We start from the raw sequence: 26215 nt of genomic DNA on the forward strand, positions 1-26215 counted from the left end.
GGCCATATCACTTCCCTTAGCAAAAATACTCGTAAGAATATCCATTTTCACATAAAATTAAGTTAAATAGTAAGGCAAAGTTCAAATAAAAATAAATAAAAATAAAAAAGAGCTATTTGGGAGGGGGTTTCCTATATATATATATATATATATATATATATATATATATATATATATATATATATATTTATATCAGGCACAGAAAATATAAAGAAAAATGCATAAAAGTGAAAAGTTTAAGAGAAGTGATAGAGCTTGAGCTAACCTTGGAAGGTGCCCTTTAGTCTTCTTGGAGTGGGTACTTATAGGTGCATGGCAAAGAATTGAGGGTAGCTTAAAGGACACAAAATTAGAATAAATTAGCCATTTGGGTGAGTGTAAGAGGAAATGGTTTGTGTATGAGAGAGAGAATTGTCTGGCAATTTTGGTGAGGTTGACCATGGTCAATGAGAGGACATGAATGGGTGAGAGAGAGGTCATGGGTTGTGCATGATAGAGAGAGAGAGAGAGAGAGAGAGAGAGAGGACATAGTTTGTGTCTGAGTGAGAGAGAAGACAAGGTTTGTGCATGTAAGTAAAATTGGTCGGGCAAGAATCGGACCTAGGTTGGATATTTATGTTAATTAAAAACTTAAAACTTATCTATATATGTATGTTAAATTACTTTTATTTATATTAATATGAAAAAATAATAGTGAAAAAACTAATGATTTATTACTCAAATCGACTTTATTATAAAATCCAGAAGGACCCGGTCGAATCATTGTTTTGGTCCTGCTATTAAAATAAGAGTCGTGCTGGGGGTGACTAGGGGATTTACTGCGATCTCACACTTCTTATATGGGGGTGCCCATATAACCGTAGATGCTTTTTACTCGAACCAATTAATGGCACCCCAGCATTAGTGTTAAAACAATGGCTAGGTATTAGAAAATTAAGGTAAAGTAATAATTAAGAATAATGATAATCTGACTATCCCACTTGACACACTCAATTGACTCTCCTGATGTGACAAGTTCAGGAAGTGGAGATCTGTATGCCTCAGGATACAAAATTGCAATTCCCAATAAAAATGTGTATCCTGAGGCTTACATATCTAACTTGTCACGTCAAAAAAGAAAAATTCTCCTATTATTGCTTATATCATCAGTGCCACATGTCAAAATGGTGTTGATCTGTGAGCAATCAATCTCTCATATCTTCACCATTATAATGAGTGAAGTTGTAGTATCAGTTGTTTGACGCCAAAATTTGAATGGTAAAAAATGACCCCATTTCACAATTAAACTTCAAATTATCACAATCATTTTAGTATTAAAAAAAAATCAAGAAAATTATAATCCCATGACGGTAGGACTCCTATAATCAAATAGTTGGTATTTAATAATATCTAAAAGTTGAAAGTAGATATTTTATAGGAATATTTATGAAAAAGTGATCAATTTTTGATAAATTTAAGATTTCGGCTCACTGTTCATTTTAATTACCAAAACATGAACGATAATGAATTCGGAGGATTTTGAAAGAGACTATTTTGCAAGTTTAAAGTGACAATTTTGTAGGTTTAAAGTGACTAATTCCAATTTCGTAGGTTTAAAGTGACTAATTGGAATTAGTCACTTTAAACCAGTGAAATAGGCACTTTAAAACTGTTGAATTCAAATTCTCTCCACCATGTTTGGATTGACGGGAGAGATCTTAGGACAACTTTGGAATTTTAAAATATCTTAAAAGAGATCTAGGGGTAGAGTTGGCATTATAAAATATTTTAAAACCTCCATTTCTCCCCTCTTCTCTCCACTTTTGGAGAGAAAGAAAACTCACCTTTTTTTTTCTCTCCTCTTCTCTTCAATTCTTTTCTCTTCTCTCCCAACTTAACAATCCAAACAGGAGAAATGGAGAGAAATTCATTTATTTTCTCTTTTCTTCTCTTCATTTCTCTCAATCCAAACACAACCTTAGGGAATTGAAGAGGTGTAGTAAAGGAATGATTCGTGATTCTATATTTTTCAACATTTATTTTATGATTGTTAAGGCAGCTATAATTTAACTCATATGCACAAATCCTATGATCCTTGGGAGGACAACATATGTATTTAGATAAAGCAAACCTTTTATTTCTCGGATCCCACACTACTAAATACATAATTTGTATTTTTTAGAAAAGTATTTGTAGATCTAATCTTGTTTGAACTTAGGAGTTTTGTTATAAAAAAAATTAAGTGATTTGGGGTGTAATATATAAAGAGGAAAAATTGGGATGCATCGATCTTCCGACGAATTTTTTTTTTAGATTGACGCTTGTTCAACCAATCATACCAAAAATAAAATAACATAAATAGAGAGAGAGAGAGAGAGAGAGAAAGAGAGAATACGAGAGATTTATTTAAGAGTATGTAGCAAATCCAACAATTACGAAAAACAATGTCACATGTCTTTGCCTCCCCCTTTGAATGAAATGGTGGATTTTGAGCAATTAGCCTCTTTGGCCCTTTTGTTGGCAATTCGATTTGAAACATACTTTTGAAGGCTCTTTTCAAGGTGGATTCGTGCAATTGGGATGTCTAAAATGGTGCTACATGTCTTTTCCTCTCCCTTTGCAAATTCCAATCCTTCCACTTAAATAGATAAACCAAATCCCTTAAGAAAAGCTAAATAATCAAATCTTGTGGAATCCATAATCCTAACTTCGAGATCAAAATAAGGTAACTCCACTAATTAGAGTCTTCCCATGTTTTGTTGATTTACATTCCCATTAGGTTTGTCATGGGGTTGTATTTCTATGTACTTTCAGACTTGTTAGGGACTTCATAAATAGGTCTTCGAGCATTTGGAATTATCTTATTCCATTTATAATAATTTGAAACATGCGTATGTGTTTATTCTATCTTAAAATGTATAATCAATATCAATTCAAATGCATCTGAGTCAATCATGGTTAATTTCAGTCAAAGAACATGTCTACTTGGGTCCTCAAAACCTCTCCTAAACTATTTCAATAGCCGTGGTCACTTCAGTAGCCAAGGATGTATTTTGCAATTTGCACCCACATTATCCTGAGGAAATTAAATAATTTTTTATTATTATAAAAACATATATTTTTTATTTTCTTTATGTCATTTTACGGTAGTATATCAGGTGAAACCTAGGTCAAGGGAGGTGTCTCTAAATCACCCTAATTTTTTCTTCCTTTCTATTTTTTATGTAACCTATTTTTCATTTATGGAATGCCCTCCTATTGATACCCCTATGTTGCACCCAAATGTATCTATTTTAAATCAAATATTTTCAAAGTCTTAGACCATACAATTTTTTTTAAAACCTAATCTAGTCGGATAGACCCTGAACTCTATAGTAATGAGTTTTCATTTGGGCCAACATGGTAGTTCAGATGGCCAAGTGAGTATTGGATAAATGCCCTGATGACCACCTATCTATGCGCCTATGTGGCATCCAAATGTATCTATTTTGAAGGTTAAGATCATGATTTTGTTTTTAAAACCTGAACTCTGTAAAAATGACGTTTCATTAGGGCCAACATGGTAGTCCAGATGGCCCAAGTGAGTATGGAAAAAATACCCTAAAAAGACCAGTTTCCTTGTATAGTCTGTTCATTTTGGATATGGAGAAAATAATAAATAAAGATTGAGATTCTTTTCGGTTCTTATTGAATGACACATTATTGACTAATTATGATTGTAAACACCGTAACCCTATTTCGTTATTCAATGAGTTTGATCACTGAGGTATATGATTGCTTGTGTTATACTTAAAACAGCTTTTATTAGAGTTTTACCAGAGAATAATGATTTTCTAATGCTCCCTTTGACACACACCTCCTGACATAGCATGTACTAGAATCATAGATATTTTTTCATGGGATACACAACTACATATATTTATGAGGATGTACCGTTGCTATCCTGAGGGAAAAATCTATGATTCTAACCCATGCCACGTCATGGGGCGTATGGGTGCATGTGTCCGAGGGGGAGTCACAAAATCATGACTCCTTACTATATAACCCAATGGAGAGACCGATCCTAGGGTTAGTGAACCTTAGGAAGCCTAAAATTTTTGTAAAAAAGTTGAGTTAATAGTTGGAGATCGACATTAACTAGTAGGAATGTAAAACCTTAGATTTTAAACATGTATCTCGAGAAAATATACAAAATAGGAAAAAAAATTTGAAAGTGGAATTTTTCGAAATCAAATACACTATTAGATTTGCACCGAAATAAACTATAAGAATGCGAAAATCGAAGTCTTGGATATAAAATTTTGATTAAAATAAAACAAATCAGATAATGACCATTACGTCCTTTTAACACTATAAATATTAGGAACCACAAAGTTTTTTAAAATTATTCATCTATTTCCCACATTCTCTTCTTCTAAAAAAAAATCCTAGAGAAATCGTAGTTCCTCCATCTTCAACCTAGGTCTTCAACTAATTCGAGCTTTGGTTGGACGTTGTCATAAAAAAGAAAAACGATCAAATCATCACAACCTTCGAAGAGATATAAGAAGTTAGAAATTTTGACTACATACAACACGGAACCTTTGTAGTTTTATTTTGAATATTTTTAATAGTCGTAATTTTCTTTGCATCTAGATTTTTATCAAAAATCTAAATATATTTTTTATATGTAAAATAGGTAAAAATAACCTATTTTTCGAAATCTATGATTAGCATAATCGATTCGATGTATTATTCGTTGCTCCACGAAGAGTTTTTATCTTTCTCGTATTCTTTTTGAGTTTTTTGATTGAAGAAAAATCGAGTGTTGAAATCAAAATTGCAAAGGTATAAAAAAAAATTGCAGAATTATAGAGAGTTCTGACAGTGACACCGAACAAATTCAAAAATATTTTTATGTAAAAAATTATCAACTTTTTGGCAGCAGAAAGGTTTCTATCGGTGGCACCGATTGTTTTGTTCGGTGTCACTGTCAGAACTCTCTACAATTCTGCAAATTTTTTTATACCTTTGCAATTTTGATTTCAACACTCGATTTTTCTTCAATCAAAAAACTCAAAAAGAATACGAGAAAGATAAAAACTCTTCGTGGAGCAACGAATAATACATCGAATCGATTATGCTAATCATAGATTTCGAAAAATAGGTTATTTTTACCTATTTTACATATAAAAAATATATTTAGATTTTTGATAAAAATCTAGATGCAAAGAAAATTACGACTATTAAAAATATTCAAAATAAAACTACAAAGGTTCCGTGTTGTATGTAGTCAAAATTTCTAACTTCTTATATCTCTTCGAAGGTTGTGATGATTTGATCGTTTTTCTCTTTTATGACAACGTCCAACCAAAGCTCGAATTAGTTGAAGACCTAGGTTGGACGTTGTCATAAAAGAGAAAAACGATCAAATCATCACAACCTTTGAAGAGATATAAGAAGTTAGAAATTTTGACTACATACAACACGGAACCTTTGTAGTTTTATTTTGAATATTTTTAATAGTCGTAATTTTCTTTGCATCTAGATTTTTATCAAAAATCTAAATATATTTTTTATATGTAAAATAGGTAAAAATAACCTATTTTTCGAAATATATGATTAGCATAATCGATTCGATGTATTATTCGTTGCTCCACGAAGAGTTTTTATCTTTCTCGTATTCTTTTTGAGTTTTTTGATTGAAGAAAAATCGAGTGTTGAAATCAAAATTGCAAAGGTATAAAAAAAATTGCAAAATTGTAGAGAGTTCTGACAGTGACACCGAACAAAACAATCGGTGCCACCGATAGAAACCTTTCTGCTGCCAAAAAGTTGATAATTTTTTTACATAAAAATATTTTTGAATTTTGATCAAAGTTATTTATTTTCTTCTAAATATCATTATAAAAGGATTTACAACATTAAAATTATTTAAAACTTTATTTTTAAATTGTTCAAGGTTTTTTTTGAATTTTGATTTAAAAGATCAAAGTTTTCGAAAAACAAACTTGTGAATTATTTAAACTTGAGGGATCGCACGGTATATGTGATGTCCTTTGGACGAGAATATAGACTCTCATTGTTTGCGTGTGATGGCAAGTGAATATCTAGGCATTAAATTTATTTTTTGTTATCGCGAAGCGATGAATTGATTGCTTATTTACAATTCTATCATCGCGAGGCGATATGTATTATTTTATTTTTTTACGGGTTGGGCCGTTGCATGGTAGGTACCTAAATGTTCATTCCACACACTTGTTTGTTTTATTGTCTTTTTTATTTTTAAAATAAAAGAATATATATACGTAGTTATTTTGGGGTTGCATGGTAGGTACCTAAATGTTCATTCCACACACTTGTTTGTTTTATTTTCTTTTTTATTTTTAAAATAAAAGAATATATATACGTAGTTATTTTGGGATCCGTTAAAGAATTTATGAAAATTAGAAATGATAGTCTATCATATCATGTCTACAGTGACATACTATCCTAGGATGAATGGTTGCGATATTAAATTCTTATGTAGTATAGGGCATAGGAATTAATATCATAACTGAGATTCAAGAGTTTCCTCTCTATCTTTATCGATGAACTATGTGATGCAATGGTGATTGTGAAAAACGTAGAGATATCTTAGGGAATCATATGTTCTCCTGATAGGCTTAGATGAAGATGACGAGTCAATGATCATTAACTATTTAGTAGTAATCGAACGTATTGACACTTTGTGAAAGGACCTGTACTTTATGATTACAGTCAACGACAAACTTTGGTTAGATAAATGGTCACCCAAGTGTGGTAAGTGCAGCAATCAATCACAAAATCAGGAATTAATGATGAAGTTCCACATTAGTAAAGTTTAGAACGTATTCAAATTATGTCTAAGAGGCAACCAGTCGTGGTTCTTAACAGACACATTACCATTGTTTGTGCTTAATTATTGAACCTGTTTTATTTTAATTTATAAAAACCTGAAATTTTATCTGGTTAATTATTTAAAATAGTGATTGTAGTTATATTTCTAACGTATTTATTTTATGATTAAGAATTATTTTGTTAAAAGTTGAAGAACGATGTTTTAAAGTTGAATATTTTATAGGTTGATGAAAAGAATTATTTATTTTTTAAATTGACTTATATTTTATTTTAAAATGTTTCATAAGATTTTGAAGCTTGATATTTTATTTGTTATTTTGAAAAAATAACTGGTAAATTGATAAATGATACAAATGTTATTACTTTTTAATTATTGTCTAATTCATAAATTTGATATTATGACATGATTTGTAGTTATTTAAGTATAGTGTGATTTAACCATTTTGTTATTATTTACAAAAAAAAAAAAAAAAAACTTGCATATCTTTTCAAAATACTTTAGAATGATTTTTCCCATATTTAAATGACTATTAGTTTGAGATATTTATTTTATGTTGGTTAACTCTCATGTTACTCACCTTATCATTCACCCTTTTAGTTTTGATAGATTTTAGAGTTAATCTTAAGGAGCAAATTTCGAGTTAGTACTTGGAGTTCATTTCTGACGAGTAGCAGCCCCCGTTTACTTAAGGATATTTTTAGATTTAGTTATTTGTTCCATTTTGTTAATGATGTATTTGAAATATTGTAAGTGAAACATAAGTAAAAATTGAAGTTGTTTCATCAGTCTGATATTTTTTAGTTATATATATAATTTATTTCACTACTATATTATTATTTTTATCACTATATAATCGTATTTATGTTAATATCACATTTGAGTAGAGTTTTTAATGTCTCGAATTTTGACATGAAATCATAGGTATTCGTGCTGGAATTTGGGGACTCCAAAAGGGAGGTTTATGAATTACTTTTTGTACTTGTTGATCAACAACACAGAAAGTAAAGTAGGACACAACACTGGAAATAATCTAAAAGTAAGTAGGAACAATTTCAACTTGTTTTGAAGGAATTGCAAGAATATTTGATTTTCAATTCTTAAATTAACAATCTTAATTCATCAAAATTTCAATTTCTATAAAGATTATTATAATACATATATACATATTTGATGATTTTTCCACTAATATTGTAGAATTTGAAAACCTCGGTCTAGGCTTTGTTAGAAATATTGCTAAAAAAGATATTTTTATATTAGTTTATTAAATAAGAGAAATTTGTGTTTGTTTAAAGTTTATCGATCATTCACTTTATTTTTTCATCACATTATGATACATGACCAAATTTTGTTAACCAAGAGATGATTGATGAGGTATGAGATACCATAATGTCTTCAAATAAAATTGTAATATAACTAAGTGATTAACTTAGGGTTGTAGTTCATTTTATTTGAAATTATCTGCCATGATTGAAGCTAGACACTTCATTCATATAACTGCCATATTATTAATTAAAATATATTTGATGTATAATATCTTATTATGTAGGTGTCATGATGTTGACATATGAGTGTTTATCAATACATTAACTGGTTGTGCATAAGTTAATTTTTATTGAAACTTATTATCAAAATAGAATCAGTTTGAAATCTCAATCTAGACAATTTTTTAAATTGTGGTTTGAGATGGCAAGATGCAAACACTTGCCCAAGTTTGGGATTGACAATCTAGTGTAATATATATATATATATATGTGGTAGATTAAGATGAAGCAAGGAATTTCTTCGAGTAGTTTGATCCCAATTTTTTTAGAATAAGATTTTGAAGATGATGATAAATCTTAGTTCGCATAAAAGTTAAATCCAATGTTTTACACATCCAATTACAAGGCGCTATGCGTGTTGAAGGCATCCCTTATGTACAAAAACATCCACATTAGGGATGCCTTCAATATATGCGACGTCCTGTAATTGATTATGTGAAACATCGAATTGACTTAATTTTATGTGAAGAAAAGTTATCATATCCAATCCAATCCATCCTAGGATTTGATCTAAATAGATAGATATATAGATCATGACCTGGATCTAAATAGAACATGATCCAATTGAAACCCGACCCAATGGTATGGAGTATGGTGAGCAAAATTTTCTCATATGGTATTGTTTCTTTGGTTGGCATAGTTAAAAGTCATTCATCAAATCTAACACCTAAGGTGGATAAAGCTTGGGTGTAACAGAAGTCACCAACCATGCACTAAATATATTTTTCTATGTGGTTCAACCACTAATCATTTCTTAATTGAAATCAACACAAAACTACTTTATTTTAAAAATATATATAAATACCCCTCCTTACATACATCTTATGTTCTCAGTTATATGTAGTGATCCATTTTCTTCTTATTTCTCTGCCATGCAAAATTTTCAAGTTCCACCGATGATTGATCAACATGACTCAATTCCAAGCCCTCTCGGGCAAGAAAATAGACCACAAGAATCAATTAGTGCCCTCGAAAATTACTATAGACATGGCAGTGGACGTGATTACCATGTTAGACAAGCATTTTTTCGTAGCTATCAGTTATCGGATACACGTGGAGGTTTCAAGGAGAAGTTGAAGAGGTCGGTGAAGGGGATCAATGAGACTGCCATGGGTGCCGTGGCTGAAATTCGACGTCAAATGTCTTCAAGACGGCATGGGATTAAGGTTTCCAGGTTTAGGTTGCCTATATTACCTCTAGTTCTTGGTCAATGTTTCACACCATGGCATCGCAGACCATAGGGTGACAGAGAGACGAATGGTTACAATATCTACTATGTATATTTTTCCTTCTATAAATTATCCTAATACTTTCCACACATCTCTAACATCTGTCATGTATTATTTAGAAGTAGTGTCTAAGTATTGGTCATTCTACTAGGACTTATGTCAAATAGGGTAAAAACCCATCAAATGAATTGGATTTTATGAACCAAGTGTTTTTCATATTTTGTCATTTTTCAAGTATTTGGATGAGGATTGGATCATGAATCATGGATCATCTTGTGGACTTTAATTAGAATTGAGGGTGTGACAAGAGAAATTATCCCCTTACAATATCTTGGTTGTAGATTATAATGGAGACTCAATTATCTTAATGCACCGAATCCCAACCCTCTTTGATTTGGTTCATTCTTAACCACCCTAATGCTTTTCATCGCTTAATTTTGGTGAGTGTGCTAGTTTTATATCATTTACTTGAACCTAATAACTTTATTGATTTGTCCGTCACCAGAACCCGACAACCAATTAGGTTAGGTAATATATTGGCAATTAATGATAATCTGACACTTTTTTTTTAATGCTTTTTTCATAAAATTGTGTAAAATTGTAAAGTTTTATAATTGTGTATCCCAAAATAAAATATTTACGATTCTGTGAAAAGAACATACAAAAAAAGAATATCAAAGTATCACGACTCTTGATGACTAATGTTAATTTGACTTGACTTGCCTATGTAATATCTTGCACATTGTTCGTTGGACAATTGAGTTAAACTAAAGAAATGTATTATTCAATTAAAATAGTTTTTATGATATAAATAAAATTATGATAACTAAGCATCTTCTAATCTTCTTTTATTCATGAAAAAATTTACAATTATTTGTATAAATATTCTAAACCGAGTTAAACGATTTATCTTATGCTCGGTGTCTTCATGAACGAGACGATACGTCCCAACCGAGAGTGGAACTTGAACCCATGAAATCTGCAGTGAAATTACGAGAATACCCTGCTTCTTGATGGATTGTGTGGGTGGCAAAAATCCGAAGCTCATGTTTCATGATACAGAGCAAAATCCTTCCGAATTATTTCCTTTTTGTTTTCTCTTTTGGGTTCAAATTATTCTCAAAAGTCCAAACAAATTACCTGTTTCGATTCACATAGAAGAATATCTCTGAAATCTGATCATCTCTCTCAGTCTCATTAGGGGTTCTTAGATTGTACTTTTTTTTTTTTTTTCCTGCAATTGCAGCAGAGGTGGTGGGTTTACTCTGAAAATGGCGATGAGAGCCTCTCCCATTACTGGGTTTAGTTTGGCATCTTCACCATCTACTTCGTTACAAACCTACTCTAATCGGCTTGTTTTCGTGAGAAAACCCCTCACAACATCGTTTTTTAATGGCGGAGGTAAGCTTCTCTTGTTAATCTCAGTCTCTCTCTCACGTTGGGTCTTTATGGGTTTCTTTTTAGTAAAGTTTGAAGAATTATGGTAAGTGTCATCCGTGCAATTTCGTGGTATTAGGTACTGAATTTAGTAATTGGTGTTTGTTTATTGGGTGCTCCATCCTTTATATGGGCTATGGTTTATGAGTTCTTGTTTGGCGATAGCTTGAAAATTTATTTAGTTTATCATCAATTTACAACATTAGGTGCTGAATTAAGAAATTGGATGCTCATGTTATGGTGATTGCTTGAATCCTTTATATGGACTATGATTACCATATAGGTAAAAATATTCAATCTAATCTTGATTAAACACATGTTGCCATGAGATTCGTACTGAAAGGGGGGGGGGGGGGGGGTGAATGTATGAGATATGGTTTTAAAACTTGTTTTGACGTCTCATCCATGAACGAGACCAAGTCATCTTGGACGGGTCATCCGATTTATTCAAGTCGTCTCGTACTCTCGTTAACTATGACATGATGGACTGAATTTTGAGAAACACATTAAGTTTGTGACGATTTGTCAATCCGTCTCATTGGTGGACGATACCGAGACGAATTGGACTAGTCGTCTCGGTCTCGGACGAGATTTAAAACCATGGTATGAGCTCAACCTTTACATGATAAAGTTAAATAGAAGGGTATGGATGGGATATAGTTCTATATAGAACATGTAAGTGTTCTAGATGGATCCATTAGTTATACTTGATGGGTCATTCATATGAAGCACTCGTTTGGATGGTGCAAACTAAGGGGAAAGATGTTAGTCTAAAGCTTAATTGATGGTGGAAATCCCGAAAATGGATAGTTCTGGATCCTTGAGATTGTGGGAGAGTGACGATGTAAGGAAACTTCCCAATTACGTTTTATAGGAAAAAAGTTATAAATAGGCATTCAAAAGGAGAGAGAAAATACTTTTTTTTTGGGGGAAATTTATTCTTACCCCCTTATAAAATTGGAAAAATTAGTGATACCCCCCTCGCTAAATGCAAGATGAGGTCTGCCCCCCTTGACTTGCGTGGACTTGGTCAAACCATTATCAACGTTTGTTTAATTGACGGTCTAAAGTTTGAATACCAAAATTACCTTATAGCGTTTAAATTACCAAAATGTCCTTCACTTACTCGACAAATCTTTATATTCTAATATGATTTACACCATTAGATTGAATGCATTTAGACCATTCGATTGAGAGGCTAAACCCTAACTTCTATTCGTTAGAGCCATTGTTTTGAAAACCTACCATTAAAGCTTTGATTTCGATTTTGGGTTAAATCGAGTTAAAGATTCCATATTTCGTGCAATGGGTGGAAGTTTGGATTCTCTAGTGAGCTTTCATGACTATTTTGACTTCAAAACTCAAGTTTTTGTGAAAAAAATAAGCCAAAAAACTGTTTTCGTTCTGTATTGGGCGGGGGGTGGGGGGTAGAACTAATATTCATATTTATAGGAGGGAGTATTATTAAATTCATTTTTTTTCATTGTTTCATCTTTTTCTCTTGATTTTTTATTTTTTTATTTTATTTCAATGTTTTCCATGTGAAGATTCTGAGCATTGGTCAAAGAATGCCTTTAGGTTGTGATGGAAACGATGAGATTGGGATAAACATGATTAAATTAGGTTGAAAAGTATGAAATTTAGTTGCAAATGATGAAAATGAGTTGAAAATGATGAGATTTTGCTTCAAAACAACAATATTTAGGTTTAAATCGATGAGAAATAGGGTTGAGAACAATTATGACTCTCATGACTATCTTGATTAGAGTGATTAGATCAAACATCTTTAAATCGAAGGACATTTTCATAATTTTAACACATGAGGGTATGTTGGATATTTTACCATCTTTGTGAAGAGACTGATGTATTTATTAATGGTTTGACTGAGTCAATGAAAGTTAAGGGGGGCAGACCTCATCTTGCATTTTCCAGAGGGGAGGGGGGGTATCACTAATTTCGCCAATTTTATAGGGGGGTAAGACTAAATTTCCCTTTTTTTTTTTTTTGTTTGGGATTTTTGATCATCAAGAAAACTGTTTCTTTTTTTTTCAAACCTAAGCATTAGATAATCTTTGGTAAGTACCACACTGGTTCCATGAGAGGATACAAGAGAGTAGATAGCAACACTAGGAAATGAAGACTCATACTTTGGTGATCTTGAGTTGTTGGAGGTTTAAAGAAAGTTTGTTAGCACATCTTTGGCATAATCTGTTGGAAATGTTGAAGGATTGTTACCAATTACAGGATCCCCAATGGTAAGACCAGTGAGGTCTAGGAGATTTAGAGAAACCTCCAGTCTAATAGACAGATTAGAGGATGATCTTTTGTGAATCCAGATGGATGAGTGTGTGGTGGTCATGTTTTGCATGGTTGGTAACAGTTTGTTTTGCTCGGTCTTGTTGTGCAGGATCATAGGTGAAGTTGTCAAATCAAATTTGATTCTAAAATTGTCAAAGTGGATTCTAATGTTAATATTGTAATATTCTTGAAGTTTTTCTTTTCTAGTTGAGAAATATATGAATGAACATTCATTATCTTCAATTCATCACCAAGTTAAATGATTTTCCATATCCATGAAATTATTCTTATTTTTAAATAAATTGTATTCAAATATTGCATTTGGTATGGATTTATACATCTTATTCAAATATTGCTTTTGATGTGGATTTATAAATCTTTCATAAAAATAGAATTGGATTTTATCTGGAATTTGCCATTTTTTTTTTATTCAAGTCATAAAACTTGAGATATTTGTAAGAGGTGATGACGTTAGACTTTGGTAGGATAGGAGGTGTGGTGGTATCCCTCTACTTTCTTTGCCTTGTTTTGTTTTGAACACGAAAGGCCATTTGGTATGGCATTTCATGATTTGGAACGGACAGGATAATTTCATGGGATTTTGGCTTTAAGAGATTTAGATAGATATCATTATTGTTCGGTGGTTCATCTTAGCAATTTACAAATTTTCATCAATTTTGGTTAGGGGATCATGATGGCTCATTTTCGATACGTTTCTTGCCTATCATTGTTCCATGCACATAGCCCATGAAGGTACTATTAACCTCCTTTGATTCATTGTAACATGGCTAGGTTGGTTTGGAATCCATCCCATTGTTTAGCCAATTTTGGAATTGTTGGACTTTGTAGTGGTTGATTTTAGACTAATCAAAGTTGGCGTGCAAATGCTTCTCACCCAGATATTAATGATTTGGAGGCTCATTCCATTACTGATTTCTTGGGGCCTTTGTTAAGAGAGGAATAAGAGAGTCTTCGAAGGGAAGTAGGTCATTCAATCCGCCATTCTTAATGTTAAGGCCCTAATGTTCACTTCGTTAAAATCAGTCATTGATTGGAAGGGGTCATTCTTTGAGGTTTTTGTGTTGAGGTGGGCCCATATTGTGGATTTCTTTTGTATTTGTTTGTCATTACCCTTGACCTTGATCTCCTTGTTGTTTCTTTCTTTTAATAAAACGTTATAAACAAAAATGAAAAAAAGAATTGTGTTATTCTGAAATATCCCCTTAGTTTGTGGTGGGTGTTTATATCCACTATAAACATCAAACTAAAATCTTTAAATCATTGATCTTGATAATTTGTATATACATAACTCCTATAAACCATCAAACTCAAATTGTTGAGATGATCCATTCAAATCATTGACTCGATAATTTGAATATTTGATCTCAATGAGTCATGTTTAAACGTAGAGGTTGATGATTTATAATCGTTCATATAGATGGTTGTAAAAGGTCGATCTCAACTATTGGATCAAAGGCTGATCTCAAACATTTGATTTGTTGATTTAGACACAATTTGGATCGTTGATCTCAACAATTGGAAGGGAGTGAGGGGCATTAAATGGAAAAGTTAGGGGTAATTAGAAAGAAATCCCTTTGTTAGGATTAATGAAATAAATTTTCAAAAGATTTTGGCCTTTTTTAGTGTCCTTCCTTCATAAAAAAACTTGATTTATCGTAGTAATCAGGATATGGACAAGATAGTATGTATGTGCTTGTATAAACATGCTAAACTGCTTCGAATACATCACAATGATTAATTTTCAATGCATAAGGAACATGCATGCGTGGATGACATAGTACGTCCTTGATCTTGTTGTTTTGTGAGAGACTAAAGAAAAAACATTAAGGACCTATTTAAATTTTCAAAAAGGCTGAAATGCCCTCTTCTTGGACCTCTTGTAAAAAATCCTTGATTTTTCCCTCGACAAACCTTTTCCCTTAACTTCTCAAATTTCCTAGATCTAACAATGCTCTCAAAACAATTTGGGTCCCTAAGAAAGTTGCAAACAATGTCACCAATGCAATGGGGAGGGAAGCGACTACAATGGGCTGGGAGACAATAAGAATCACATGGACGGGAAATGTGGGTCATAACTTGGGCTATGAGAAGAAATAGAACATTAATAGCATATAGGTTGTTACGTAGTTAAGGAGCCATGTAAGGAGCAGTAAAAAAAGGGTGAGAAAGTTGTAGATATTCTATGGATTTGATTGTGGATGATGACATGTTTTAATAGAGAACATCAAGATGAAACTAAGAGGAAATAGAAATCAACAGAACTAACGTGACATTCTCTGGTTTGAGGAAGGTTGTTTGTAACAACTTATAAGAATTTGAAGAAATGGAAATCAGCAGAACTAGCGTGAGATTCGCCGGTTTGAGAAAGGTTGTTTGTAACAGTTTATAAGAATTTGTTTTGGGCTATAAATAGAAAAATTGGAAAATAGTGAAGGAAAGTGGATCATTTGTAAAGGAAACATGATACTGAGTGTGATATCTTAAAAGTTAAATACTCTCTCACATGATGACGTTAATAACCTTATCTTCTTGTTTGGATTGAATTACTTTTAGCACAAAATGTAGGATTGTAATTTTTGTGTACAACTCAAAGTGAGTGGTACATTTCATTTGCCAATTCAACACTCGGACTTGCCTCAACATGTAGGGTATGAGAAGAGCTTGAGGAAGAGATTTTGGGGGGAAAAGTCAAGGATTTTGACAAGAGGTTGAAGATAAAGGCATTTTGATTAGTTTGAAAAATTCAACAAACCTTTACGTTTTTTTGTTTAGTCTCTCACAAAAATCAAGGTCAAGGGATGTGTCATCATTTTCACTTTTGGGAAGGTGAGGCTGGTAACTCAAATATATGCTAAAATTGAACGGATATCTAAAAATTACCCAAAAGATTTCAAGTCGTGAACCTTACATGAACTGTAAAATTTTCAAGGTACCAAAGTGGTTCATACCTAAGATTCAAATCATTTTAGTTAAGATTTGTGGCTTCAGCACCCTGTGTTCTATGATCTAATTTTCAGGTGCTAGGCTTAGGAGCAAGTTTAAAGGGCTATAGGTGAACCTCAAGTCTTGGAAGAAGAAGTCTTTCGGTATAATTGAGGAAAGCAAGAAATCATTGGTTGATGGAATTGGGTGGTCTGATTGAGAGAAAGAAGAGACATGCTATCTTCAGAAGGTTGGGTGTCCTATTTTAATATGAGGGTTGAGTTTCAAAGAATATCAAAGCAATGGAAGAGATGGGTTGGGGGAAGAAATCTAGAGTGAGATGGCTAAGTGAAGGTGATAGTAACACGAAAATTTTCTAGAGGATGATGAATAATCACAAAATGAATAACCCTATTACTAAGGTCAAATTCAATAGGGTGTTGTTGGAAGTGGATGATAAGATTTGGGGTGCTATCATGTATTTTTATAAGGAGCCATATTTGAAGGATCAAATCAATTGACTATATATTTACAATATTTCCATTGAGTTGATATACGTAGATTTGAAAGCCTAGCTTGAGTTGGTGAGGATGAAGTGTATTAAGTGATTGTGGGAATAGGTGGCAAGAAAGCCCTGTGGCCTTCTATAAGTCTTGTTGGAAGATTATTTAGGAAGATCTGATGCTGGCTATTAAGAATTTTTATTATTGGTGCTTCCTCGAGTATGGTTCAAACACTACATTTATCGCCCTAATTCCAAAAATAAATCGAGACCGAGGAGTTGATGGATTTTAGACCTATTAGTCTTATTTGCTTTCCCTATAAAATCATATCAAAGCTTATTTATTCAAGACTTAAAGTTGGCAATTTCTTAAATTATTGGGCAAGAGCAAGGGGACATTAAGCAAAGATCGCCTGATTTTAGATGGAGTTTTGATTGAAAAAAAGAAAAAAAATATCATTGATTTGAGGTGGGCTGGAAGGCCTGAAATTGAGCAAAATAGACTTATAAAAGGTCTATGATCATATCAATTGGGATTTTCAAAAGTCTACTGTTAAATGGTCTTCTTGTGTTTTTATTTATTTATGCGGTGTTGAGTCTGCCCACCAACTTTGGAAAAGTAAGCTTTGAAGTTGTTTCAATCTCAAAACTTTATATCCTTGCAGGGTTTTTGTCTTGCGAGGTTTCCTCATTTTATACTGTTATCGGTGAAAATTGGTCTGAGGATTACTGTATGGGAAGACAGAACTTTAGTCAAGATGACGAGGAAATTCTTTGAAGCTAAAAATATGAATTTGAGAAGATAGATTTGTGATGAAAGAAATCAACTCAATTGACTATGAGCAACCAATTGCTTCGGTGCCATTCAACCAATAGCAACCAATTGCTTCAGTGCCATTCAATTCAATTGATGAGGTCACATCAGTTCAATCAATGAAGCAACATCAATACAATAATATGGGAGCTTTTCAGTTGTTTGGTGTTTTTTTTTTTTTTTGAGAAGAACTTAAAAGAAGGCATTGAGGTGAAATGGAGATCACATTCATTGATTGTACTATTAAAAAATCCAGGAGTGTGTTATTAACCTCATTTTCTCTGTATTTTCTATTAGAATTCATATCCAATCAAATCAAGTGATCGTAATCTAACTTGTTGTGAGTTTGGCTTTTGAACATCCATCCCACATATGAACACAAGTCAATTTGAACCCCATCAAATTGAAAAAAAAGGGTTAACGAAATGGTGTGCTTTCATTGAGATTTTAGCTTGATGAAATTATAGGCCTTCAAGTATTTGGGATTTGATTACTGAGCCTGTGGGGGAAAAAACTGAGTCGTGGAATGTTAGATATCTCTCTAAAGAGGGTAAAATGACTTTGATAAAGACCATGTTGTCCAGCATTCCGTTCTACTTCTTTTTTCTGAAAGTGTTGAATTGCATTTGAAAAAGATGGTCAAAGATTTCCTCTAGAAAGATGAGGATCAGAATTACAAACTTCACTTGGTTATTGGAAGCTTGTATGCCGTCCAAAAAATAAGAGAGGCCTTGGAATCAGGATATTTAGTAAGATGAACCTTATGCTACTGTGAAAATGGTTATGGAGCTTCAATATTGAGCATGACAACCTATGGAGGAGAGTCATTAGGGCCAAGCAAATGACTTCGCTGAATGTTGTTGGTACCATCAACCAAAACCTCGTATAACATAAATACAACACCGATATACCAAAATTCTTATCTAACATGCATGAATTTTGTCAAAATACATACATTGAATATGAGTTTTGAAATAATTCATTTACATTGAAACAACAACATTTTTAAAGAGAATCTACTTCTACAATTAATAAATTGGAAGTTTCGTACCTCTTTGGATTTGATTCTTAGCTTCTGAGCTTGAATATACTTGAATTTTGATCAAGGTTGGACTTCAAAGTTTGGCTCAAAACTCAACCTTTTTAATTCAGGTTAAAGGATTAGATAATATATCTTTTCTTCAATCGGTCCGACTTTTGATTCACTTTCTAACAAGATCAAACCTAAATCAAAGTTCAAGGGAGAAACAGGTTTTAGATTCAGCTTCTCTGGGACGATGGGTTTAAAAGAAAATGAAAATGAATTGAGTCTTTATATATTTTCTCTTAAAATATCTTTTGGGTCCACTAACTTCAACCTTTAAATCGGCTCACTCTAAACTATGTTTCTTGGCTGTTCTAATCCTACTGACTAGGCCTAATTGACTCAAAACCTCTCATATCACAACTTTGATCAATATCAGTCAATTTTATTAAATTTATTCCATGAGATTCATAATGAATATTTCATGGCATTACACAAATAGTTGTTGCTGGATCTAGTACAAAGACCTAGTATACAGCTATGGCATGTGTAGTGCTTGCAAGCTGCTATGGTTGAGAATTTTATGTAGTGAGCATGATTTTTCTATGGAAGTACTTGAGAATTTATGTCGTGAAAATAATATTGCAATTGGTGTCGATCACAATCTAATTCAACGTGACTGGACAAAACACATTGAGGTTGATCACCATTTTATTCGAGAAAAGTTAGCTTTCGAAGGAAATTTGTCCTCCGTATGTGCAGAGTGAAGACCAACTAACAGATGTTCTCAGCAAAATTTTTAATACCATCAACAAATTGAGCATGATAGATATCTATGCACTAACTTGCAGGGGAGTGTTGTTAGGGGTAAAAGAGATTAGGGATCTATGAAATAACTCAAATCCTATTTCCCCCATCTTCTCTTCTCTCTTCTTCTTTCCCTTCATTGTTTTTTCTATTTTACATCAAACTCGTGAAACAAAGATGGATTTATTATGATGCTTAATTGCTAGCTTACTGCCACTCTCCAACCTAGCCGTAGAATAAAGAAGACTATACTCGTTGGGTACTTGGAGTCTACCACCATGACTGGGAGCCTTGTCTCTATGATGATTAGTATCCCCAAACTGCATTGAGCCCTGGAATACAGCCCATCTATACACCAAAGTTACACAACTTCTACTAGTTCAGCTTTGACCGTGAGCTTGGATGTTGAGGACATGCATACAGTTTGATGTCAACTTGGTAGTAGTGATGGTTTTGTCCTCATTTTAGGAAAGAAACTTCTTTTTATCCATTTAGGGAAATAATGGTAATTGGAGAGGGCTTCCTGTACGAAATTTGGACAGTACCTTAATAATGGTATTTTACATAAGATGACTTCTTTTGGTCAAACTCAATCACAAGTCACATGACCTTTCTGTATTGATGCTTATTCTCAAACTCGTAAAGTGTCCACTCTAACTTATTTGTTAAATTGTATGTACCTAATAAATATTTTCTTGCAGTGGGAACTCTAAAAGTTTTAAGGTTGCGGGTGGCCTATTCCAATAGATCCAGATGTAATGGATATGGTGGGGGAGCTCTTGGTGCCCGGATGAACCTTTTTGATCGGTTTACAAGAGTTGTCAAGGTGAATTTTTTTTATGTATTACACATGAATTTTATTTTATTCACTATTCTTACACCAATGACGTGTCTTTTTTTTTGATGTCTTAAGTGTAGTCATATGCAAATTCAATCATAAGCTCCTTTGAAGATCCTGAAAAGATCTTAGAACAAACTGTGCTTGAAATGAATGATGACTTGACAAAAATGCGTCAGGCCACAGCGCAGGTAAGTCTTGTAGTCACGCATTGTCTTGAGTTTTGTTTTTTTCCCTCTTATGTATTTCTTTCTTCTTCTTTGTACTTTGGGTCCTTTCCATTTTCTACTTTTTCTTTCCTGATAAATAAGAAAATTGGATATGAGAATTTGCTAATGTAGTCTGATGAAGGTACGATGGAGGGAAGGGGGGCAATAAACTCCCAATTACATAGTCAAATTATTTGAAATCCTTCCCTGTGCCCTGGGTATTTATTTTGGTTGTAGCTTTCTCTTTCTAATACTTTTCTAGTTATACAAAATTTGTCATTTTTTTTCTTAAGGTGCTGGCATCTCAGAAGCGGTTGGAAAACAAATACAAAGCTGCACAACAAGCTTCCGAAGATTGGTAATATTTGACATGAAGTGTTATTGAGAATACCTAGGAATTTTGTCTTGTGTGTGAATGTTACCTTTGAGCTTTGTTGAGTACAGGTATCGTAGGGCTCAAATTGCTCTTGGGAAGGGGGAAGAGGATCTTGCTCGTGAAGCTCTTAAGAGGCGTAAATCTTATGCTGTAGGTGTTCTTTCAAGCATATATTTGGTTATATATTTTTATCACTACATGCCATCACGTGGTCCTAAAAATTTCACTCCATTGTGGCCTGTTTGGATTTCTTGAAATCTTCTTCCACTTACGCTAGTTGAGACCTCTTCTCAGCTACTCAGTTGAGAACATAAAACAACAAAAGAAAAGGAAAAGAAAAGATATTGGGTACATGATGATGTTGTTTCTTTATTCTTATAGAAGAATTGTAGAATTGTCAAGTCTCTAATTAAGAGCTTGGCAGATATTTATAATAATAAAAAAGGTGAATGGACATAAATGCCCTTACACTGAAATAATAGAATTAGACTACTACTATCTACTATTTTCCAATACTTATCACACCCTTTCTCCTTATATTGTTTTACAGGATAATGCAAATGCTTTGAAGGCTCAGCTTGATCAGCAGAAGAATGTTGTTGACAATCTCGTTTCTAATACTCGGGTGTGTGATTATATTTATTTCCTTCCTAATTCACACACGTGACACATCACACCTCAATACTCTCTTCATGTTCTTTTCCACTAAGTAATATTTTTGTTTTTGTTAGAGTTGGTTTTCTCCTTTTGGTGTCCCTATATACACAAATTCCCTTAAAAAGAAATTGTATTATCATTTTTGTTTTATATGCCATTTTTTTTAATTAATTACATCTTTGTTATCTTGTGTAATTTTATTAAAGAGCTAGAGACGATAGGCAAGTCTAGGAGGTTAAATTTGTTCATTGCTTATTGACATTTTATGTCAGCAGATGTAGAAAAGACAAACATTAGAGGACTGGAATAGAAAACCTTGTTCTATCTTAATTGATGCAGAACCAATTAGGAAATTTTGTTATTTCATTAATTGTACTTGTAACTAGCAAGTTGTAGTAGTCTGTGATGACATGATTATTGTAAAGGCTGGTAATGAATTTTTATATTCAATTAAAAGGATTTTATGTTTGTTCAAGATACAATTTTCATGACTCGTTCTAGTATTTGAAATCTTTTTAGTAAAGGGTGTGAATATAGAAATTGGGGTCGTGACAATAGTCCTGAAGGTATTGCTGAAGAGGGTTAAAGGAATCCCCCCCCCACATTATTAGATCTCAGCACCTTAACAGTGTAATTGTATTGAGTTTCAACTATTTCATGAAAAATAGGAAAATTTTTGGCCACTTCCTATGTTGATTTCATTAAATAAAACATGGTTAGCTATGCACAATCATCCTTAAAAAAACAACATACCGAAAGCCTAGTAGAGAATTAATGGGAGAAGGACCCTACACGTCAGAGTAGACAATACCAAAATAAATATCCCATCTATTATCTCGCTTAAATAAGAGTTTGATAATGTTTGGAGAGTTTACAAACATCTCAAAGCAAAATAGAACAATCAACAAACTTATGTTGATTAGGATCTAGTAAACGTAGCCTTGACAACGGCAAGTGACCAAGACAGGAGAGCCACCAAATGCACAGTACTATGATTGTCAACACTGGAAATGAAAGACTGAAAAGAGATCTTTTATTCTTAAGTGGAGTCCCTCCTCTTCTCATTATCATGACTAGATGTCTTTCCCATTCCCAGGTCTTGAAAAACACAATGAGAAGGGAAAACGTCACACTCCGATTGAGAAGGGTAATATTATGAACAAAAAAAGAAAAGAAAAAGAAAAAGGATTAATAGATATACTTGGAATTTGTAGTTTGGATTCCAAAGGAAAACTAGTGGTGCTAATGGTCCATGTACCTGCTATAGTTACAAGAGGACCATCAATTATATCAATATGACATAGTTTAGACAACAATGTATGAAGAAAGTAATGATTTTCTGATGCTCCCCTCGCCCCTATGCCCCCATCACAGTACCGTAGATCATTTGCTTCATGATATGCATAATGATAAATCTTTTTCTTAGGTATTCTAAGGCAAATGATCTACGGTTCTGTGATGGGGGCATATGTTAGAGGGGGCATCAGATTATCACGACTCAAGAAGAAATACCCAAGGATATGCCGGTCATGATTATTGGGCCCCTAAATCAATGATCCATGGAGGCTGGGACTAATTACTGAAAAACTTTTATTATGTTTCAAGACTGACTCAGCTGAAATAATGGAAGGTAGCTATAACCATCAGAATAATGGAATATTTAAAAGATAGAAATTGAAGCAAACAATTTCCTTGGGCTTTATATTTCTTGCATTTATTTTTAAACTTGTTCGTTTAATTGTGGTGCTATACCACAAAGTCACAACACTTTTTAGGGTTTTTGTCATGCTCGACATATGTTAACAGGTATATCCATGTCAAAATATCCAGTTATGCATCTTGACACCTAAGGGAGTCACCATTTAATTTAATTTAATTTAATGATTTTCATTAGAAATGCCTTCTGAAAGAGGTATGGTGTTTTCTGTCCTCCATTCACTTTTTAAGTTATACTGGATAGATCTTTGATGTGTGGGAATGTTTTCTTTTACCTTATATATATTATATTACTTATTCTGTTTTAGAAAATGTCTAAGTTAAATGGGGCTAAACTGTTACATTATAATACTTGTGTATATATGTAGGCTTTTAGAGCTTCTCTTCGTATCCATATTGGATACCAATGCACATGCTTGTGTCATTGTCAAATAGGTGCAGAGGGATAGGTTTGGTGAGAGAGGGAGTAACACATAGTTTTTTTTTTTTTCTTTCTTACAGATAAAATTGATTTTACGAAATGTTTAAGATTAATAAAAAACCCAAATTTCAAGAACATGGAAAACTGGTTTTCTGTTTCCTCATTTTGTTAACTTGGTTAAATTAATGAGCTGATAGAGTTGTAGTTTCACCGAATTCTGTGTTTCTATAGCTTTTGGAGAGCAAGATACAGGAAGCAAAGTCTAAGAAAGATACTCTCAAAGCACGCGCTCAGTCTGCAAAGTTTGTCCTCAATCCGATTTGTCAACTGTATTTGAGTTCCTTATCTCCAAATCGACAAGTACCCTTGAGTTGATGTTTAATGGCCAGTTTGATGTTGCTTCAGGACTGCAACTAAAGTGAGTGAGATGTTGGGGAATGTCAATACAAGTAGTGCTCTTTCAGCTTTCGAGAAGATGGAGGAAAAGGGTAAGACTTTTACTAAATCCATGCTTTACCTTTTCTTTTAAAGAATTATTAATTTATTATAAAGTTCATGTGCAGTCAATTTTTTTTTATAGAAGGGTGGAGTTCAATTAAGTCGTAGTGTTTAAATCATATAATCCAGTAGGCTCAAATCTTTTCTGTACCGCTTATCACACTGGCAATTTTTCACAAGAATGTAATGGAAATGATCCAGTAAAGTTCAAATCAGCCCCACTACCTGCCATGTAATATACTAGTTTGCCAGTGGTTGATCATTATTATAGGTACCACAGATTCCTGTAGGGACAATATTAATTCCACGTCCAAATTTGCTCTCTCTCTCTCTCTCTCTCTCTCTCTCTATGCATCTGTACAAAGAGTTGGGTTGAATTAGGATGCATTCCGTCTTTTTTTAGGTTTTATGGAGCTGAATGTTGGGCGGTTAAGAAGCATCATGTTAATAAATGGAGTGTGGCAAAGATGAGGACATTGAGATGGATGATTGGAGACAGTAGGAAAGATAAAGTTAGAAATGACATGTTCGAGAAAATGTAGGAGTAACCATAATTGGGTATAAACTAAGAGAAACTGAGAAAGTCAATTGATATGGTTTGGAAATATTAAATGAAGGCCGATTGCAGCTCCAGTTAGAAGGAATACACGAGTGGAAGGTTCTAAAGAACAAAAGAAACGCACATAAAAATGCTCCCCCCCCCCCCCCCCCTCCCTCCTTCTCCACCCCCCAATTAGGAAAATTTGAAACTAGTCTCTGCGTTGGTATGTTTTTGTGTTTTTTACAATCTTTTTGTTAATGCCATACCACCTTGATCCTTCTCAAATTATATGCCTCAATGTCTGTTGCTCAAACCCATGCCCCCCCCCCCCCCCCCCCCCCCCCACACACACACACACACACATTATTCGATTAAATTGGTTTGAATCTGAATCCATAGTTGTAACTGCTGACAAAACATTTGATTCCTTTCATGGCAGTGTTGACCATGGAGTCCCAAGCAGAGGCACTTAATCAGTTAACTACAGATGACCTTGAAGGAAAGGTATTTTTTCTTCGCCCCCTCCCCAACAAATCCCACTTCTTGTTTATGCTGTCGTACAAAGTTGAAAACTAAAATGACGAATACTTCACTAATGTCGTTATTTTGGTGGTTCCTTTTTTGTGGATCTCCTGAGAAAGAAGTTGATCATGTTGTCCTAGAGATTCTAAACTTTTTCTATCTTTGCAGTTTGCATTGCTAGAGACCTCATCAGTCGATGATGATCTTGCAAACTTGAAGAAAGAACTGTCGGGCAGCTCAAAGGTATATCTCTTACTCTTCTTGCCTTCTTATTATTGCCTTCTTATTATTAAAAAAAGAAAAAAAGAAAAAAAGAAAAGAAAGAAAAGAGTCCGTTGATGGAGCTACGGGGTTGAGCCCTTGCCATTGCCAATTTTGATGTGGTTCTAGTAAGACCATTATGCATTTTAATAATGGTTTATTAGTTTAATATAAATTATATACTTTATATTAATACTCAGATATAGGGAAATGTAGAAGTCAGACAGGAATTAAGGGCACACTGTCTTATTAGACTGAGTTATTTTCCCCCTTTTTCTCTTTGGATTTAATAGAAAGGAGAGCTTCCGCCGGGTAGAGCGACTGTTAGTAGCACAAGCACTACCTTTCCTTTTCGAGACACTGAGATTGAAATGGAACTCAACGAACTGAGGAGAAAGGCCAAGGACTTCTAGATTATGCACTGTTTTCCATGTGAGCAGGTTGAATCCTTCCTTTATTTGATTGTTCTCTTACTGCACCTGAAAATTATGTGTATAGTTAAAGAGCCAAATCTGATCTATAAATTGGGATTTGTAAATGGGTAAACACTAAATAGCTGCACATGGAGGATGGATTAATTTTATATTGTCACGCACTACGTAGCTGCAATGGTCCATGTTTCTCATACTCATGTAGACAAGCCCATTGATGTACAGGAATGTTTAAAAATGAATGATAATGGATCATGCCTTAGGGTATGCACTTGCTCTCTACATATGTCATACATGTTCAATGGTATACAC

The 26215-nt window shown here is 33.4% G+C and overlaps 1 protein-coding gene and 1 long non-coding RNA gene across 2 annotated transcripts; both read left to right on the forward strand.

The window, feature by feature from the left end:
* The first annotated feature begins 10610 nt into the window (after positions 1-10610).
* Positions 10611-26187, forward strand: LOC147396512 (membrane-associated protein VIPP1, chloroplastic-like). Its single transcript, XM_086451173.1, has 11 exons — positions 10611-11009; positions 20135-20259; positions 20352-20462; positions 20774-20838; positions 20925-21006; positions 21407-21481; positions 23882-23952; positions 24056-24138; positions 25129-25193; positions 25380-25454; positions 25766-26187. The coding sequence occupies exons 1-11, from the start codon at positions 10880-10882 to the stop codon at positions 25883-25885; spliced, it is 1002 nt and encodes a 333-aa protein (XP_086307299.1). The 5' UTR covers positions 10611-10879; the 3' UTR covers positions 25886-26187.
* Positions 21488-22243, forward strand: LOC147396513 (uncharacterized). Its single transcript, XR_015180723.1, has 2 exons — positions 21488-22079; positions 22125-22243. It is a non-coding gene; the product is annotated as an uncharacterized LOC147396513 (long non-coding RNA).
* Positions 26188-26215: the final 28 nt, after the last annotated feature.

This window comes from Akebia trifoliata, chromosome 8, assembly GCF_017979445.1.
Source record: "Akebia trifoliata isolate Shusen 1 chromosome 8, ASM1797944v1, whole genome shotgun sequence".
Lineage (NCBI taxonomy): Eukaryota > Viridiplantae > Streptophyta > Magnoliopsida > Ranunculales > Lardizabalaceae > Akebia > Akebia trifoliata.